Source organism: Dipteris shenzhenensis, chromosome 18, assembly GCF_047967505.1.
Source record: "Dipteris shenzhenensis isolate YYH24624 ecotype China chromosome 18, Dip_SZ_1.0, whole genome shotgun sequence".
Classification (NCBI taxonomy): domain Eukaryota; kingdom Viridiplantae; phylum Streptophyta; class Polypodiopsida; order Gleicheniales; family Dipteridaceae; genus Dipteris; species Dipteris shenzhenensis.
In genome coordinates this window covers 50,586,441-50,605,084 of record NC_141613.1, presented here as the reverse complement: position 1 = coordinate 50,605,084, position 18,644 = coordinate 50,586,441, and the positions used below count along the sequence as shown (strand labels likewise).

Below are 18,644 nucleotides of genomic sequence, written 5' to 3'. Positions count from 1 at the left end.
AGCTTGGGCAGAATTTTGTTACTTGATTCTGAGAGGTTTCCTTTCTCTCATTTGCTTTGCCAGTTGGTGCATTTGTCTTGTATTTCAGCACCATGTCTGGTGGCAAAGATGATTGGTTTGGGATGCTTGGGGCTGATGACAAGCTTGATGGCACCAATTATCCCATGTGGTCGTACATGATGGGACATGTTTTGGTTGCCAAGAATCTATAGCATATTGTTTCAGGTTCTGAGGCTAGGCCTACACGCACTGTTACTTCTGGTGGTACACCTACAGCCTCTACTTCTTCAGGCGGTGGGTCTTCAGGTGATGGTTCTAATGCTACTTCCAGGACACCTACACCTCCTACTACAAGTGCTTTGCCTCCTTCACAAGAGCAAATTCAGTGGGATGGTCGTGATGCCAAGCTTGATGGCACCAATTATCCCATGTAGTCATACATGATGGGACATGTTTTGGTTGCCAAGAATCTATAGCATATTGTTTCAGGTTCTAAGGCTAGGTCTACACGCACTGTTACTTCTGGTGCTACACCTACAGCCTCTACTTCTTCAGGTGGTGGGTCTTCAGGTGATAGTTCTAATGCTACTTCCAGGACACCTACACCTCCTGCTACAAGTGCTTTGCCTCCTTCACAGGAGAAAATTCAGTGGGATGGTCGTGATGACAAGCTTGATGGCACCAATTATCCCATGTGCTCGTACATGATGGGACATGTTTTGGTTGCCAAGAATCTATAGCATATTGTTTCAGGTTCTAAGGCTAGGCCTACACGCACTGTTACTTCTGGTGCTACACCTACAGCCTCTACTTCTTCAGGCGGTGGGTCTTCAGGTGATGGTTCTAATGCTACTTTCAGGACACCTACACCTCTTGCTACAAGTGCTTTGCCTCCTTCACAGGAGCAAATTCAGTGGGATGGTCGTGATGCCAAAGCACATGCCTTGATTGCTCTTTCACTGAAACGGGTTATTATCCCTCATATCCGGTCTTGCAAGACAGCTAAGCAATGGGATCAGCTTGCATCTTTGGATCAGGTGAGATTATGCCTGATTCTTAGCTTGTTTCTAATACCCTTGACGGGCTGCCCAATTCATATCAAGGCTTTACATTGAGGTTGGTTGCAAGGGGTGATGCCAATCATTTCTCATTTGACCAGCTGGTTGCTCTTTTTCTATAGGAGGAGCAAAGTCGTATGAATCGCAATGCTTCTCTGGCTAGTGATCAAGCATTTGCTGCCCATCACAAACACAAAGGTAAAGGCAAGGTTTCAGCTAGAAAACCCTCTCTCATTTCCATGCTGATCATTCACATGGTGTTTCTTCTTCAGGGGATAACAAAAAGAAGAAGAGATGTAATTTTTGTAGGAAACCTGGGCATGATATTTCTGAATGCAAAAAGCGCATACATCTGAAAAGAAGAAGAAAGAGTCTGGTCTTGCAGTATCTGGTGCTTCTAGTGCAGAAGATCGACATGAGTCCGCTAATTTTGCACAAGACTAGCATTGGGCTTTCTTGGTTACATGTCAGTATAATCTTGATGTTCATGATGCTTGTATGGTAGTTTCAGATATTCGTGATGCCTGGTTCTTTGATAGTGGTGCGTGCAAGCACATCACTTCCTGCAGGAAGCTATTCAACTCATTGGAGCTTACATCTCAGGGGGGCAGTGTCACATGTGCCAATAATACATCATATACCGTGAAAGGTATTGGGCAAGTGTCTCTGGTGGTATTGTTACTCTAGAGCATGTGCTTTATGTTCCAGCAACCATGACATTAGATATTTAGGTATCCTGAGCCATGTCCAGGATACTTTAGCGCATACCATGGAGGGGGGTTTGTAGGCTATCCTATGGGCTATCCATAGATGCCACTTATTCCTTGGTATGTGCCTTGTAGGCCTGGTTATAGTCAGTTAGGACTATTGGTACAGTTAGTACATGTACCACCTAGGTCAATTAGGACATTTAGTCCAGTTAGGGCAGTTAGCCCTAGGGTTTTGTTATGTTGCCTCTCCCTTGAGCCTCCACTCTTAGTTTTGCAGCAATCTATTACAATATCTCGTTTTTCTCCTTTTTGCTTCCTTCCATTGCTTGTCATAGCCAACACTAGAAAGGTTCTAGAAAGGTTCCAATATCTTTCCCTCTGATTAAGCATAGTAGAATTGTTGCTCTATTCTTGGGTTATTTGCCATAAATTAAAGAAGGATGCAATCCTTTCGAAAATCCTTGGTTTTTGCTTCTTGTTGGCTGGATTCCCTTTCCTTCTTAATTCCCTCTTGAAAATTCTTGGTTTTTGCTTCTTATTGGCTTGATTCCCTTTCCTCTACAAGACTTCCTTTATTTCCTTTTTCTCTTTTAAGAGGGCTGCTTGATGATTTGAAATGGACATCGTACTTGTTAATGGGAGAAACCTTCTTTAATGAGAAAAACATATCGAGATCGGTGTTTACACACATAGCCAAGAGTGAAAATGCAATGTGAGTTGGGGGGGGGGGGACAGAGTGTATAGACCAACGATGCAGAACTCAAAAATACACAATGAAAGCAGCATTGTACGTCAGACGTACATTAACTTTACTAGCCAACTAGCCATCTATACAATTAGTTGCAATTCGAACACAAGCGTACTTGTCCGCAGACAATTGATTAGTCCGTACACGCCGTACGACTATTCTGTACACAGCCGTGCCAATCTGATTGTACAGCAGTGAAAATCCATACCCGCACTTGCCAAATGATATGTATAGCCACGGAAGTCCGTACTGTCCATGCGACATGAACACCTTGGTTTCCTTCGTCGTGCACCGCCCGTCTTCCCCCGACCAGCCTTACATAAATTTCTTTGTATTCCTTCATAGAGAACATTGCCAAAAGCAATCCAAGCCTTGGGGAATGCCATGTGGCATCCCCTTCTCATTTGCCCCGCATTGCCCTCTCTAGTGGAGCAATTTTTAGGACCTAACCAATGGACCAACTTGAATTCAAAGATACTTTGCTCCTTGTTTGAACCAATCCCCAAATTCATCCCCAAAGCACTAATCCCTAGGGGAAACTTTGCACACCCACATCCCATGGCATTGCACAATCAGTTTTCCAGGGTCTTGCCCACATGCAAGCTCAAACTCACACCCTCGTGTTATATCCCTCTCTTAAAACATGGCAAGTGACCTCGATTGCATCTAGATGTTACAAGGATATGCTATAACTGAAATAGTGTAGTTTTTTACAAGCTCCTCAACATCTGGTTGCATCTCAAAAGGCATATCCTCAAGCACAACCCCCTAGACAGGCTTAAGGAGACTCACATGGAAAGCATTGTGAGTCCTTCAATGATCTGGTAGCTTTAACCTATAAGTTACATCATTGATCTTTTCTGAAATTTGAAAAGGTTCATAGTATGGCATACTCAGCTTGGGTTGAGCAAGCTGTCCTTGCCCCTCTTCTTTTTCAGCCTTGCCTTTTCAAAATGCAAAAGAACCCAATCACCTCTTTAAATACTAGTTCACTGCGCGGTGACGATAAGCTGCCTTCTGTGAATCTTTTGGAGAGCTTGCTTCATCTTCTGATCTGCCACATCCATGCTCTCAACATACTTATCAGCCTCAAAAATCTTATCTTTAGTATGCAAGATAGGCGGGACTTTCCTCCCTTCTTCCACTATCTCAAATGGAACTTTTCCAGTGGAAGTATGCACAATATTGTTGTAAGCAAACTCCACTAGTGGCAGATACTGCTCCCATTGTGTCTTATGCTCAGACACATAGCATTTCAGCAAGTCAAGTATAGTAGAATTAGCCTCTTTGGACTGCCCACCTGTCTGAGCATGAAAAGAAGATGAAAAGAAATCCTCATCCTGAGCATAGTGGTCCTTCATTGCATCCAACTCAGGTTACTGTGGTAGGCAATGGTTACTGTGGAAACCTGAGGTTTCCTTGACAATGCATCAGGCACTAATTCTTCTTTCCCTCCCTATGCATTATCTGAAAGTGAAATATGGATAAGAATTGGCCCAACGCATATGCTTCTTAGATAACTTCGTCTGAGTGAGGAAATATCTCAAAGACTGATGATCTGTTTGCAGTGTGAAATCAGCCCTGAATAAATAGTGCTTCCATGTAGCAAGGGCATGAATTACAGAAAGCAATTCCTTCTTCTAAATGCCTAGATGTCTTTCATCATTTTGCAAAATCCTACTCTCATAGGCCACTACCTGTCCATCGTGCATAATGACCTCGCCAAGGCTATTCGTTCCACATGCATATGCTTGGACAGCAAAAGATTTTCGGAGATCTGGTAGGATCAATACTAGATCCGAAGTAAGCTTTTCCTTTAGCATCTCAAATGCTGCAATTTATTTTCAGCTTATAGGAAAGATGCTCCCTTCTTCTGCGTTGCATAGAGGGGTGAAGCAATTTCAGCAAAGTGGTGTATGAACCACCTGTAGTATGAGCATAAGCCAGCCCAAAAAGCTTTGTACTTGATGCAAGATTTTCAACTATGGCCAATTGTAGATTGCTTCAATCTTAGCAAGGTCCATGCGCAGTCCATCCTTGGAGACAATGTATCCCTGAAAGTGAATCTTAGGCATAAAGGATTTACTTTTCTTTGCATTTATGACCAGCATGTGTTTGCTGAGTTTTGCAAATACTATTGCCAAATGCCTTTTACGCTCTGCCTCATCTTTTGAGTACACTATCATATCATCAAAAAAAGTGCCCACAAAAGATCTGTGCTCTCGGAAGATAATCTCCATCATCCGGTTAAAAGTGGTAGGAGCATTCGTAAGCCCAAATGGCATAACCAAGAACTCGCTCAGCCCAAAGTTGGTCCTGAAAGCTATCTTGGACACATCCTTTTAACAAATGTGTATCTGATGATACATACTCTTAAGATCTATGCAGCTAGAGCTGGCCGGAGGAAGATTTCCCATGAGATGCACGTCCTGAAGGGAGCCATGCAGCTGCTGCCCCTACTCCCAAAGCTGCTTCTCCCTGCCTAGCCTCCCCTCCAGCCTGCCTCAACTTCCCTCGCCGCTCCTTGCCCGCCCCCCCACGCCTCCTCCCGTCGCGCTGCTTTGCTCCCCCGTGCCTCTTCCTACCCCTCGTGTCTCCTTCTGTCCCCCCGCACCTCCTCTTCCGCCTCCCACGCCTCCTTCTGCCCCTTACGCCTCTTCATGCCCCCCCGCGCCTCCTTCTCCACCCCTGCAGTCTCTCCTCCTCCCCCGCTCCTCCCCCGGCTGCCCTCCGTCCCCCGCCCTTCTTCCTTCCCACCTCCACCCCCGCTCCTCCTCCATCTGTTGCCCCCCGCCCTGCTTCCTTCTTGCTTTTACCCCCTTCGCCTCTACTCCCTCCCCATGTACTCTCCTCTCCTCCCCCGTCTGCTTGTCTCCCCCCACCCTTCTCTCCTCTTGTGCCATTTCCTGCCCACCCTTGCTTCTTGACCGTCTTTTAAGGTTTCTTCTTTCGCCCTTTTTCCACCCCTCTTCTTCCTCCCGAGAAGCTTCGGGTAAATTGGCTTGCACCTTGGAGAAAGTAAGCTTGGTGGTGACACTTGTCTGGCTAGAAGGGCTCAAATGGCAGCACCTTCGAATCCCACAGCCATCAAGGTTATCTTTTCTCCAGCAGATAAGCAACAGGTGCAGCATGCAATCCAGTCACTTTAGGACAAGGTAGTTATGGGCCTTACTTCACAAGGAGACAGGTGAGAGATTGGATCGAGGCGAGCTTGACACTAGAAGGAGACCACATCCAGGACACCATCTACGGAAGAGATGTCTTTCTCATCCAGTTGAGCTATCCTACTACTACCTTGACACTTGTGGAGCAGAGCCCCATCCTCCTTGGCCCGCATCTGGTGTATCTTTTCCCTTGGTACCATGGCTTCACAGTGGAGGACATGGACACGACACACCATGTTCCTTGATTCCCTGTGACGCTCCTCTTCCTGAGACTTCCAAAGGAATACAGAGACATCCTTTCCTCCATTGGTAGAGTGTTTGGCACGGTGTTGGAGTCCTTTCAGATTCGGCAACTTCAGTGGTAGAACATGACGGGGTACCCTAGATCAAATTGGTGGTAGAGAGCCTAGAGTCCCTCCCAGAGATGATCCTCCTTGAAACCCTCGAGAGGGGTGCACTTTGTCAGAGAATAGAGATCTCCAGCCTACCAAGACAGTGTCTTTGTTATAGGCAGATGGGCCATCTAGCCCGAAACTGCCCTTGTGGTCAGGGATGGACTCCTCCCCCCATAGCACCGTAGGATAGGCAGAGTCAGTAGACCAGAGCATGGCACCCCTCCAGACAAGAGCAGCAGGAGTCCCAGACCCCATGGGTGACACCATCAGAGGGAGAGTGGACCCAGGTGGGGAAAAAGAAAAGAAACGAAGCCTAGCAGCCTTCGTTTCTCATTTGGCCAGAGGAGACATGACGGATTCCTCTCTCTCGCTCGGTCCGTCAGGGCTGTCCCTTAGCTCCCTTCCTTTTCCTTGTTGTGGCGGAGGCATTGGGCTACTACTTGGAGATCGCAGGTGGTGGGCCTCACAGGGTTGAGGATCCCAATTAGACAGGAGGAGGAGCTGCTAGACTCAGAGTTTGCAAATGACATAGCCTTGTACGTAGAGGCACAACAATGAGCTTGGAGAGAGTAAGGGGAGCCCTAACTATTTGCTGTGAGGCCTCAGGTGCACGGATCAACTGGACAAAATCCATTGGTTTCTTCACAGGCTCTGAGGAGACACAGGAGATTCGAGAGTGGGGGAGTGCCTTTGGCTTTCGCTAGATTCCGTGGGGCGACATAGTGAGATACCTCGGATGCCAGGTGGGTATTGATATTACAGCGGAGCCACAGATTGCCCCGGTCCTCGAGAGTGCAAGCTTCTCTACTACTGAAGCTCGGCCAAACTCTCCCTAGCGGGTTGTGCCTTAGTGGCAAACCAGGTCCTTCTTGCCACGGCCTAGTACATTGCCTCCTGCTGGTGTTTTCACAGAGGGTGCATTGAACAGCTCCGATGTTTGGTTCGGAATTTCCTTTGGGCAGGATCGGACGGCACGAGGAATACCAAAGCTCAAGTCACTTGGCAGACGGTGATCATGCCGCAGGCATTGGGAGGGTTGGGCATCATAGCTCTGGAGATGCAGAGCAGAGCCCTCTTGGACAAGTTGGTTGTGTGCGACCTCACCCCTGGCGCAGAGCCCTGGAAGCTCCTCTTGTAGCGAGGGCTTCTTAGGAACACCCCACGTACGGGGGGGAAGTGGTAGCATTCACACAGATCTTTCAGAGGTCCCCCTTACGGGGAAAGTGTTCCCATTGCACGCATCAGCTGTGCCTTAAACAAAGCATCATCATCATGTGCATCCTCAGCCTCCTTTGATCACTTAGACTAAGAGCCACTCAACCAAAAGGCTTTACAGCTTGCTGTGCCTCAACATTTTGGTCATTTTGAGAGGCTCCTTCATGCATAGATTGCTCTTCTTGCTCATCCTGAGAGGACTGCCCCTCCATATCCCAATCTCCATCCGTGTAAGACATATTTGCTGAGTTTCCTTGTTGTAATCCAGTTACTACAGGCTCACCTCCCTATTAAGAAAGATGGTGACGTCCTTGTTAGAATTATTATTATATTCTAGGCAGTGGCCAATGTAATGTAATAAGTGGGTTAGGGGCACTTTTCCCTCATAGAGGTTTTTTCCCCTAACCACAGTCTAATCCCTAACTATGGTTAGTGATTAGATAGGGTTTTGTCACTTAGACAAAACACCTCATCTCTCTTTTGTACTTCACTTCATTTCAGTTCACTATTGAGTGACCTACGTTCAGTTCACTCTCTTGCTCACTCTTGCTCTCCTGTTCTCACATTTGGTATCAAAGCAGGTGAAGCCAAGCCCATTTCTGTACAAGCTGTACTGCAGACTTGTCCGTACGGCACCACCTACGTCCGTACAGCAGCTCACGTGCCATTCACCCGTACAGGTCGTCATATTCGTACACTCTGTGTGCGTCCGTACATCTTGCCTTGCTGATGTTGCCCATACAATAGACAGCTTTATACGTACAACAGACGCTACCTGCCCGTACAGTAGGTGTCTGTACATCGTACGGTTGACCAGCCGCTAGTACATGTCATACGGTACTCTTGCGCCAATCCATACCTGCTTTGTCGTACGTTCTGTATCTGCTCTGCCAAGTGTTCATACCAGGTTGTCTGCCGTATGTGCACTTCGTACTAGGCCGTACCAAGGAAGTTGTCGTACAAGATACCGTACAGTCGCCATACAGCTGTACGGCCAGATCTGCAGCTCAGTGCTGCAGTCCTGTTTAACTTTCATGTGCATTAAGGTTCTCTTGCAAGTGATTCTTTGCAGGTACATTTTGCAAGGATCCATTGTTTGGCTAGGCAGATTTTTTGGCAGATTTGAGCACATTTTGTGAATTGGGTATTTTGCAAAATTTGGGGCTTTTCATGGATTTGCCCCAATTTCAATTCAATTTCACCCCAAAATTTGGGGCTTTTGGTTTTGCACTGCAAATTATGCAAATTATTGCATAATTGGGGCTTTCGGTTAATTTGCCCTCTTTTGGATGCAATTTCCCTGAAGAAATTGGGGCTTTTGGCATTTAAATGTAATTTGGTAGTTGAAAGACCATTTGGCAGATTTGCAAGCAGTTCTGGACTCAGTGTGAGTCAATTTGCAGACTCTTGCCATTTTTTGCAGATTTTTGGGCAATTAGCAGAGCATTGTGGTGCATTTCGAGCCTTTGATAGGTGGTGACAGACTTTTGCCAATTTTTGCAGATTTTATTTGCAGATTTTTGGGCAATCAGCAGAGCATTGTGGTGCATTTCGAGCCTTTGATAGGTTGTGACAGTATTTGTAATTGTGTGCAGATTTTCTTTGGTAGATTTTACTTGTGCATTTTGCATCCCAGAAAGGGATTTTACTTGTTCAGTTTGATGTATTTTTGAGTTTATCTGGCAAAAATGGCTGAGAACAACCCCAATGAGGTGTTTGGAGTCCTCACATAGGAGGATAAGTTGGATGGCACCAACTACTCCTTGTGGAGTTTTATGGTTCACAACATCTTGGTTGGCAGACATCTTTGGGATTATGTCAATGGAGATGAAGCAAGGCCAGATTCTGTGGCTACACTTGTCACTCCTATAGCTGGAGGCAGGGGTAGAGGTCAAAATGCAACACAAGTAATTGGAGCTGCTGCTCCAGTGGCTCCCACTGTAGAGTAGAAAAGATGGGATTCTAGGGATACACAATCTCTATCAGTGATTTCTCTTTCTGTCAAGAGGTTCATTATTCCATTCGGTCATGCAAGACCTCAAAGGCAGCTTGGGAGATATTAGAGAGTATGTTCGCAGCAAGAAATGATGCCAGAGTTTCCTTCCGGAAGAGAGAGCTTTCTCATGCGCATATGGATGAGGGAGATTCCATGAATACTCACCTCACAAAGCTTCGGGATTTGAGGGAGCAATTGCTGAATATTGATGAAGTCATTCCAGATTTAGAGATGATTACCACCACTCTGAATTCTCTTCCCGAGTCCTATCTTGGTTTCCACACCTCGCTGAATTTCTCATTGAGGAGGGGCAGCAATCGTCTCTCTTTTCACGAGTTGGTAGGACTTCGGTTGCAGGAAGAGCAGACACGAAGAAATATGGCAACACGGGCTAGCAAGCATGCCATTCTTTCTAAGTTTAAGCCCAAGGGAAAAGGGCAGCAAAAGCAACATGCCAATCAGCCTGCACATCAGCGTAAAGCTGATTCAGGACAGCCCTCTTATAAGGCTAAGGGTGATGCAGATAAGCCTAGAAAGAAGGGCATTTCTTTAGCTATGCAAGAAGCGCATAGCTAAAGAAAAGAAAAGGGATTCAGGTATGGCTGTGTCAGATGCATCAGCTCCTCATTCACATGATGGGGGAGATGTTACAGCCAACTTTGTGGAAGAGCACCATGCCTTTCTGTCTTGCACTTCAGATTTTTCAATGGGTAGTTCAGATGCTACAGCCACTATTATATGCCCCGATTCAGCCACAGGTTGATTTTGTACCTCCACAGGGAGATGATCCTCCGCTTCATAAGCATCTTCGCATAAGGGGAGGGCTGCAATGGTCGAGTAAGAGACCTTGGTGGTTGGAGTTGAGGCAAAAGTCTTGACCTTGGAGGCCAGCAGGTTCCTCTGGTGGCTACCTCAGCTGCCTTTTGGCAAGACATCATTTTCACGTAGTGCGCCATCTGGGAGTGCGGTACTCCAGGTTCACGTGTGACCATCGAAAGGTGGGAGCGTCTCTGCAAGGCTTGGCTTGCAGGATCTTTTACACACTTTCTGCGAGTGGTATTCGCTGGATGTACAGACCGCCACCCTGGCTGTTAGCCCCTGTTTCGGAGAGACCCTAGGCAGTGAGCTGGGCTTCCCAGAAACAGGTTTGGTTGACAGCCAGTTTCTTTTCTTGGACTTACCATCATTAGCTCCCATAGGAAGGCAGCCGCCAATTCAGGTGACGGATGAAGCTGTGGTGATGATGCATCAAGGTAGTGTCAGTTGATTCATGACACTGATATTGAACCATAACAGAGATGTTCACAAACCACAAATAACTAAGGTGCTGGCAGGATTGTTCACCTTGTTTAAACCATAAATAACTAAGGTGCTGGCAGGTTTGCAATACTGTTCACCTTGTTCTGATCATGGTTTGAACCTTTGTGTAGTGATTAATTTTCCACAGAAGTAATGAGGCAACTATTCCTGAGGGCTGGAACTTACCAATGGTCAAGTTGGCTTGCGCTCCTTTGGATGGGGTCTTCAAAAGATTGCATAACAGAGGTGCTCAATGATGACCTTATGGAGTATTTCTTACTTGCTAATGGTAATGGATCACATAAATGCTATGTTTTGGTGGTCGGATTTTTACAAATCTTCTCCTAGGCTTAGACATCAAGTGGGGGCATTCTTGATCATTAAGTGCTCTGATGATGAAGGTCAGGCATACTCCAGACAAATAGTCCTGCTGGTTCTCTGAAATTTCTTCTATGCTATGGATTGGCAAGTAGATCAACATAATTGCTTTAAACTGGTTACCACTGTTAGAAAAATGTTGTTCTTATGTACTAGGTTTTGTTCTTGCTCTGAACATGTTCGTTACTTGTGCAATGACAAAATGTTCCTACTTTCAAGTCCACTATGGGATGTCTTATAATTTTGGGACTTGAGTTATGAAGAATAGAGTTGCCAAAGTACAAAAATCGTCTGCATCTTCTCATGCTTCCCACATGAACTGAGGGATCCTGTGCTGCATCATGACCTCCTTTTGATGCCCATATTAACGATGAATTTTTAGCTTATTGGTAATTGGGTGTCCATGGTACGTGTATTATGTTTCCGCCGAAAAAGGAAGAGATGACACAGGGGACACAGTTGCATCTGAAGTACAGTTCCTCTGGATGCAGGAAAATGGACAGATATTTGACAGATAACCTCATGGAGGTTTTGCAAATGGTGTTTCCATCACACCAGGATACTACACATGAAGATATCAGTGTTGCCTGTGGAATTTGTTACGCTTTCCGTCTGTCAGATGGTATGTTGTAAACTGAACTAATTCTGATCTAATTTGTCAACAGACTGTCCCTTTCTAAGTACCATATGCAGACTGTTTTCTTATATGTTTAATGCCAGATGACCCCATGAACAGCAAATTTGGGAAAGAAGGAATTATCCCAGACAGAACATGTGATAATGGCAATTGTGGAAGGCCCTTTCATAGCAACTGCCTAGTTGAGTGGCTACGATCAATTACAACAACTCGGCAGTATGAAACATATTCTTGCCTTTGAATTACTGATTAGATTTGCGGCATATATTGACTTCCTTGTGTTCCTCATTTCATTCTCTTCATCCAGGTCTGTTCCAATATCCTTGCTATTCTTTTGTCCTTGTTTTACAGGTCATTCGATGTCCTCTTTGGGAATTGCCCTTACTGCTCTCATCCTATCGCCTTGAAGTCCACGTCAACAATGGAGATATAGAAGGAAGGGAAGACTTACCAGATCTGCATGTAGATAAATTTTTTTCTATTCAAGATGTGGTCTGCAGTCCAGGTCTGCAGTCCAATGAAGCAGGCTTTTAGGATTGCCATATGTTCGGTTGGGTCTCCAGCAAAACGTTGAAAGAGCATTTCATTTTCTAGGAGTATCTTGCGCAAAAGGGAAAGCATAGGAATTTCCAAGCCCTAGATTTCCTTTTTTGTTCGTTAATGAATCTCTCTTTAATATAAAAAAATGTTGGAAACTCACAAGTGAACTCTCAATGGATAAGAAAATCTTTGGACATTTTAGAGCAGATAAAGTTACCATTTCACTGATACAACTCCCTGAACATAAGATATGTCGTGTTACTAATGTATAGAAGACACTGCAAGGGAGACCAACCAAATCATCATCATAAGGTTACCGCTGCATAGTAATGGAATGCCTAACTATGGCACGATCCTCCTTATTGGATGCCCGTTGATATGGGGACCATCTAGCATGGCGATAATGCTTATCTCAAGCTTGGCAAACACTACAAGATGCTTATAATATAGGCATGTTGCTTCTCTCATGGGTAATTTTCATCACATTTTCTTGCAAGAGTTAGGGCAAAATTACAGCTGTTTAAGAGTATGCCTTAAGAACAGGTTGAGCTTAAAAACAGATTTGATTGTGATGAAATAGCACTCATAAATGAGAGTTTTCATAACCTTGGAAGTGGGCTGCAAATGCTTACCCGTATGTGGTATTTTGGGAAGAGATGTTGGTGGTAGCTATTATCATCATCTTGATTTGAAGAAGATTGGGAGAATTATGGGTAATCGAAGAGATTCTTTTCATAACGAAGATGAAGAGCTTGAAGATCGTGGGGTAAAGCATGAATTGTTTGAAATCAAGATGGTTGACGGTAGTAGCTTGGGCACACACTTGAACTATGCAGTTGATCACTTAGCCAAAACTGGATTCAAAGTTTAGGAGGATGTATTAAGCTTGCCAGTAGAATATGCAAATACATTAAAAATCCCTAGGTTGAGCATAGATGTTGATTTGGAAGGAAATTTCTTGGAATATGCATTAAACTTTACAGTAGAATATGCAAATACGTTAAAAATCCTTACGTTGAGCATAGATGTCGATTTGGAAGGAAAGATCCCTATTCTTTTGGAAGAGGGGATTGGCAACATAGTATGATGGAAGGTCATGGAGATGATATTATGCAAGCAGGTGAAGAGTCTGAAGGTTAAGTCCAGCAAACTGAATTGTGGGTGCCTGCAAGAGGCACAACCAAGAACATCAATGCTTTTAGAACCAAAATTGCAGAAAACTAAAGAACATGAAGACTAGGTACATTGACACAAATAGAGATAGGTGAGTTTGTTGCCATTCATGAGGATGAAGTTACAAGGTTTGATACTGTAAATACGGAGGAGAGAGACTGATTCACTGTACAATCCTGCTATCCTATTGTAAGGCTGATTTTGTTATCAAGTTTTTAGAGGAATTTGTTTGCGTCAGTAGCCTTTTGTTAGCTGTAAAGTTTCTTATTAGTATTATCTGTAGTAGAAATGGTCACGAATTTTGTCAAGTTATCATATTTCAATTCCCTTGATTGTCTTGAAGGGATATGTAGACTTCCCAAGTTTTAAGTTCAAGCTAGTTTTTTTCATGGTTGGGTAATCATAAGCCCTTACCTCCTGTTGTATTGAAGTTTATGTGAAGGTCACCTACAACTTGAAGGGGCAAGGGCCGGAGGAATGAAGGATCAAAATGATCAAGGATTTTATTGCTCATGTGGTAGCTTTTCACCGGTTTGTTGAGCTGTCTTTTATATGGCACTTTGAAAGGTTCACATGTCTCCTGGCTTCAAGGAAGGATGATCAAGATCACAGCTGCAGATGGCATCCATTGTTGTGGTGGGGTAGTCTTCAATCCATAGAATCACCTCTTTTTTAAAGAATTGGTGGGGATTTTGGGAGTAGTCTAGTTCATAAGATAGTGTGTGAGATTTTGGAGTGAGCATGTTGTTGTCTCACAACTCAACTCTCCTGGCCTTGAAGGCCAATGTCTTGTAGCAAGTGCTATTTTGTTTGAATTATTCAATTTTGGTGTAGTATGGTTTGTTGTTATATGGTTAGGTTCTTGTGTAATATAATATATTGTTGTTATTGAGTCTAACTTGAACTTAGTTTGCACGTACTATGGTTGCTCGGTCTTCGATTGCTATTGTGTACATTAGGGTTTAGCCAATCAACATCTTGCTGTATATGCCTACAATATGTTTGAAGGTTTTCAAAGAGGAATTTTAAATTTTTCTACGGAAAAGTTCGTGTTGTTATCTTGGAGGCAAATACATACTGTGACGCCGAAAATTGATATTTTTAATTTGGCATTGGTATTGTTTTTTTTATGTTTGATAAGAGTTTGAGTATCAAGTGATAGCCTAGCGGCTCTCACTTATTTCTATTTTCTATGATATTGTATGGGATTAAGAGGATGAGTGGAATGGCTCATTGTAAATACCATAGGTATGAATTATAAATATCTTGGTATGGGGTGAGAGTTATTTGTGTATGGGATATTATGGAGTTTTTAGAAAATAGAAAGAGTGAGTCATGTAAAGAGGTCGGCTCATGTCCATGTGTTCCAATAATACAAGAGAGGCCACATGCCAAGCGTGTGGAAGGCATATGGAGGAGTGTGAAGTCAAGAGGAATCCTTCTAAAACTCCTATATATGTAGAATAAGGAGGATGTGGACATGTGGAAAAGAGAGGGTCCCGATAGGCTCCATGTGAGGAGACTCTTGACTTTCTCAATATTTTAAGAGTCTTGAGCATCTTGTGATGGGACACATGGCAATAGTAGCGAAAAAGGACATGGATGGTAACATACGTGCTTATGTGATTGATGGAGAAAGAAATCTACAGGCAGTAATTGTAAATGGGTGAAGGAGGGTAACAAAATCTCTATAAAAGGAGCCCTCCTCTTTCTTGTTCATCAATCTCTTCCACCATTAGGCCTCATGTTGCTGTAGCTCTCGTCTCCCTAAGCCTCTTCCATGAGCCTTCTCTCCCTCTTGTAGATATTCTCTTATGTAGACTCTTGAGTCCATCTCTCTCTAGGTTATTCTCTCTCTATGAGTAGTCTTGGAGCTTCTGCTCCCTCTTGTATGAATGAAACCTCTTCTTCTCCCTTATGTTCGTAGTGTTGGAGTGGATTCTCACTCTATTGGTAATGAAGGTCACTTCAGATTCTCTCTCTTGAGTGTCTCTTCTCTTTTCTTTCTTTCAAATCCTTAAAAGCAATATGGAGAAATAGAGAACGAGATAGCTTACTGTGCACACATGGTCCATTTGTTTCCCGAGGCACCATGCTTCTTCTCCCTTATGTTCGTAGTGTTGGAGTGGATTCTCACTCTATTGCTAATGAAGGTCACTTCAGGTTCTCTCTCTTGAGTATCTCTCTCCTTTTCTTTCTTTCAAAGCCTTAAAAGTTCTTTCTATTCGGCTGCTCACTGTGCACACATGGTCCATTTGTTTCTCGAGCCACCATGCAAACTTCTTCCCCCCTTCTAAGCGAAATCTATGAGAGGTGGATCTTTGATGAAGGTGGAGTCTTGAGGGAGCATCCTACTCAGGTGAAATTAGCATGGGTGGAGGACAGTTTTCATGACAGTTTGACCTGACCCCCTGTTAGTATTTTACTCATAACTTTCTGCTCGATAGTCCGATTTTAATGAAATTTATATCAGCGCGAAGCTCTCTTTAAGGCGCATGTTTGTATGTGATCAGATCTTGAATCAGATACTGCTACAAAAAGTTATGAGTCTCTGTGTCTGACAATGTATTTTCATGACAGTTTTTACCCCCGTCTAGTAAATTGTCCATAACTTTTTTGCCACTTCTCTGTTTCTTATGAAACATAAATCAGCGCAAAGCTCTCTTTTCTTTCTTTCAAAGCCTTAAAAGCAATATGAAGAAATAGAGAACGAGATAGCTCACTGTGCACACATGGTCCATCTGTTTCCTGAGCCACCATGCAAACTTCTTCCCCTCTTCTAGGCGAAATCTATGAGGGATGGATCATTGATGAAGGTGGAGTCTTGAAGGAGCATCCTGCTCAGGCGAAATTAGCATGGGTGGAGGGCAGTTTTCATGACAGTTTGACCCCCTGTTAGTATTTTGCTCATAACTTTCTGCTCGATAGTTCGATTTTGATGAAATTTATATCAGCACGAAGCTCTCTTTAAGGCGCATGTTTGTATGTGATCAGATCTTGAATTAGATACTGCTATAAAAAGTTATGAGTCTCTGTGCCTGACAGTGTGTTTTCATGACAGTTTTTACTCCCGTCTAATAAACTGTCCATAACTTTTTGGTCGCTTCTCTGTTTCTTATGAAACATATATCAGCGCAAAGCTCTCTTTAAGGCGCATGTCTCTAGGTGCTTAGATTTTGAATCAGATACTGCTGTAAAATGTTATGAGTCTCTGTGTCTGACAGTCTGTTTTTTCATGACAGTTTTTACCCCCTTTCAGTAAACTGTCCATATCTCTTCAACCGTCTGGTGTTTCGAGGGACCCAAGGGAAAGACCCGGAGTCTTATCTTCGAGATTTTGTTCGAGGATGCCGGCTTTTTGGATGGTCCATGAAGGATCGGGCGGAGATTTTGCCTGATTTTCTTGAAGGTGTAGCCTTGAATTGGCATGAGACCTTGCCGGACTCTATCAAGGAGGACTGGGACTAAGTGGTGGCAACAATGAAGGAGAGATTTAGAGTAGTAGAGTCGCCAAATGCTTTGATGTTGTAGTTGGACTGGTTCTATCAAGGAGAGGATGAGTTGGTCTCTACGTTGGCAATCCAATATAAAACTTTATGGTCAAAGTATGAAAGGGCAGCTTTGCGAGCTGTGGTATCTGCATCATCGGCCTCTCAAAGTCTCTCAGGGATGGAGCACTTAAAGATAAGCAAATTTGTTATGGCTTTGGAGCCTCGTCTTTGCTCAAAAGTAATGAGTAAAGATCTAACAACATACGTGGAGGCACTTCGCATTGCGATCAAGAAAGAAGCTTCTCTAAAGATCGAATCCTCTTTTGTGTCTTTAATAGCTTCAACTTCTAAGGTGGAGGTAATGTGCACTCCTCAGGTACCAAAGTCCTCTGAGTTAGATCATAATATCTCTCAATTGATGGCAAAGTTTGCTGATTTGAAATTGCATTTGGTTAATGCACGACAACCTAGAGCACCAAAGAGTGAAGATAGGCCTCGAGATAGGAGTGGGGTTACTTGCTATGAATGTAATGAAAAAGGTCACTATCGTTCCGAGTGTCCTAGATTGAGAAAGAAAGAAGAAAAACAAGTATCCTTGTTAGAAGCTTCTTCAGGGGATGAGGAAAGAGGTGTAATGATGGCTAAACGGGGGCGTGGTAAAGCAAAAGAAGAAGAAGAAAGCAAGGAAGAAGTAGATGAGGAACATCAGGGAGAGGAACAACGTAGTAAGAAAAAGAAGGCATCTAGAAGGAGAATTAGCCAGTTAGACTTTCCTTTAGGACAAGGAATTGGAAGCTACGACTTGTTGTCCGACCTTAAAGAAAAGGAAGCTCATATCACCTTTGGTCAATTACTTGCTTTGTCTCCAAAACTACGGAAGGAATGGGAAAAACTAGCAAGCACAAGAGTGTCAAAGAAGAAAAAGAAGAAAAGTGTCAATCCTGTTGTTCAAAAGGTAGATATAGATATTGGTGATGATGTGCCTATGGTTGATGTGATCATTGATGGTCAAGTGATTTCTAATGTGTACATTGATGGAGGTGCATCGATTAATGTCATGAGTGAGAAGACCATGATAGATGTTGATTTAAAATACTCTAGTACTACCTCACCTTATCGCATCAAATTGGTTGACAACACTAGGATTAAGACCTTGGGAGTTGTGAAGAATCTAGAAGTAGATGTACGTGGAATTTTTATGCCGACTACTTTTCAGGTGATCCCTACTAAGCCAGATGCACGTGCCTATCCATTGATTTTGGGAAGGCCTTGACTACGCAAGGTGAAGGTTGTTCAAAAGTGGGATAATGAGAATTGATTTTGAGGGAAATGATAAGAAGGTGCGCTACAACATCAGAAGCCACCAAAAGGAAGTTGTCAAGGAGGAGTCTTCAACATCAGAGAGTTCAAGCTCTGACTTAATCGATGAAGAAGAAGAGACAGGGTGTAGCTCTGAGGAGTCCAACTCAGAGGGTGAGGTGGAAGGAGTGGCCTTTGGTCTTTGTCTTAGTGCTGATCGGAATGAGTCAGAAAGGAACAAGGTGGTGTTGCAAGAAGATCCTATAGAGACACTTCATGTGGAGGATGTGGAGCACACTAAACGACGCCAATGCAATGAAGAGCTTCTTGGTGATTCTCTATCAGCTAGTGAGAAGCTCCAGTACTTGGATATGTTAGATGATTTTCCATGTCTCTTTGCAACAAGCTATTCACAGGTTTGACCAGTCTCTCTTGTGAAACAAAAGATTGAGTTGAAGCCAGAAAGCAAGCCAGTTGTGCAATGCTTAAGGCGATTGGAGGTGATCCAAGCTGAGGCACTAAAGAAAGAGGTAACACAACT

At 43.8% G+C, this 18,644-nt stretch overlaps 1 protein-coding gene across 5 annotated transcripts in view; it reads left to right on the top strand.

Moving 5' to 3' along the window:
- LOC147891380 (zinc ion binding protein) overlaps positions 1-14,109 on the top strand; it is a 120,775-nt gene extending 106,666 nt beyond the window's left edge. For 4 of the 5 annotated variants that reach the window (XM_087389512.1, XM_087389510.1, XM_087389511.1 and 1 more), the window contains 3 exons: positions 11,455-11,585; positions 11,684-11,816; positions 11,952-14,109. In XM_087389512.1, coding sequence (XP_087245638.1) covers positions 11,455-11,585; positions 11,684-11,816; positions 11,952-12,033 — 346 coding nt within the window. In that variant the 3' untranslated portion in view covers positions 12,034-14,109. The remainder of the gene's footprint in view (positions 1-11,454; positions 11,586-11,683; positions 11,817-11,951) is intronic. The other variant, XR_015542596.1, reaches the window with a different exon arrangement.
- The last annotated feature ends 4,535 nt before the right edge of the window (positions 14,110-18,644 follow it).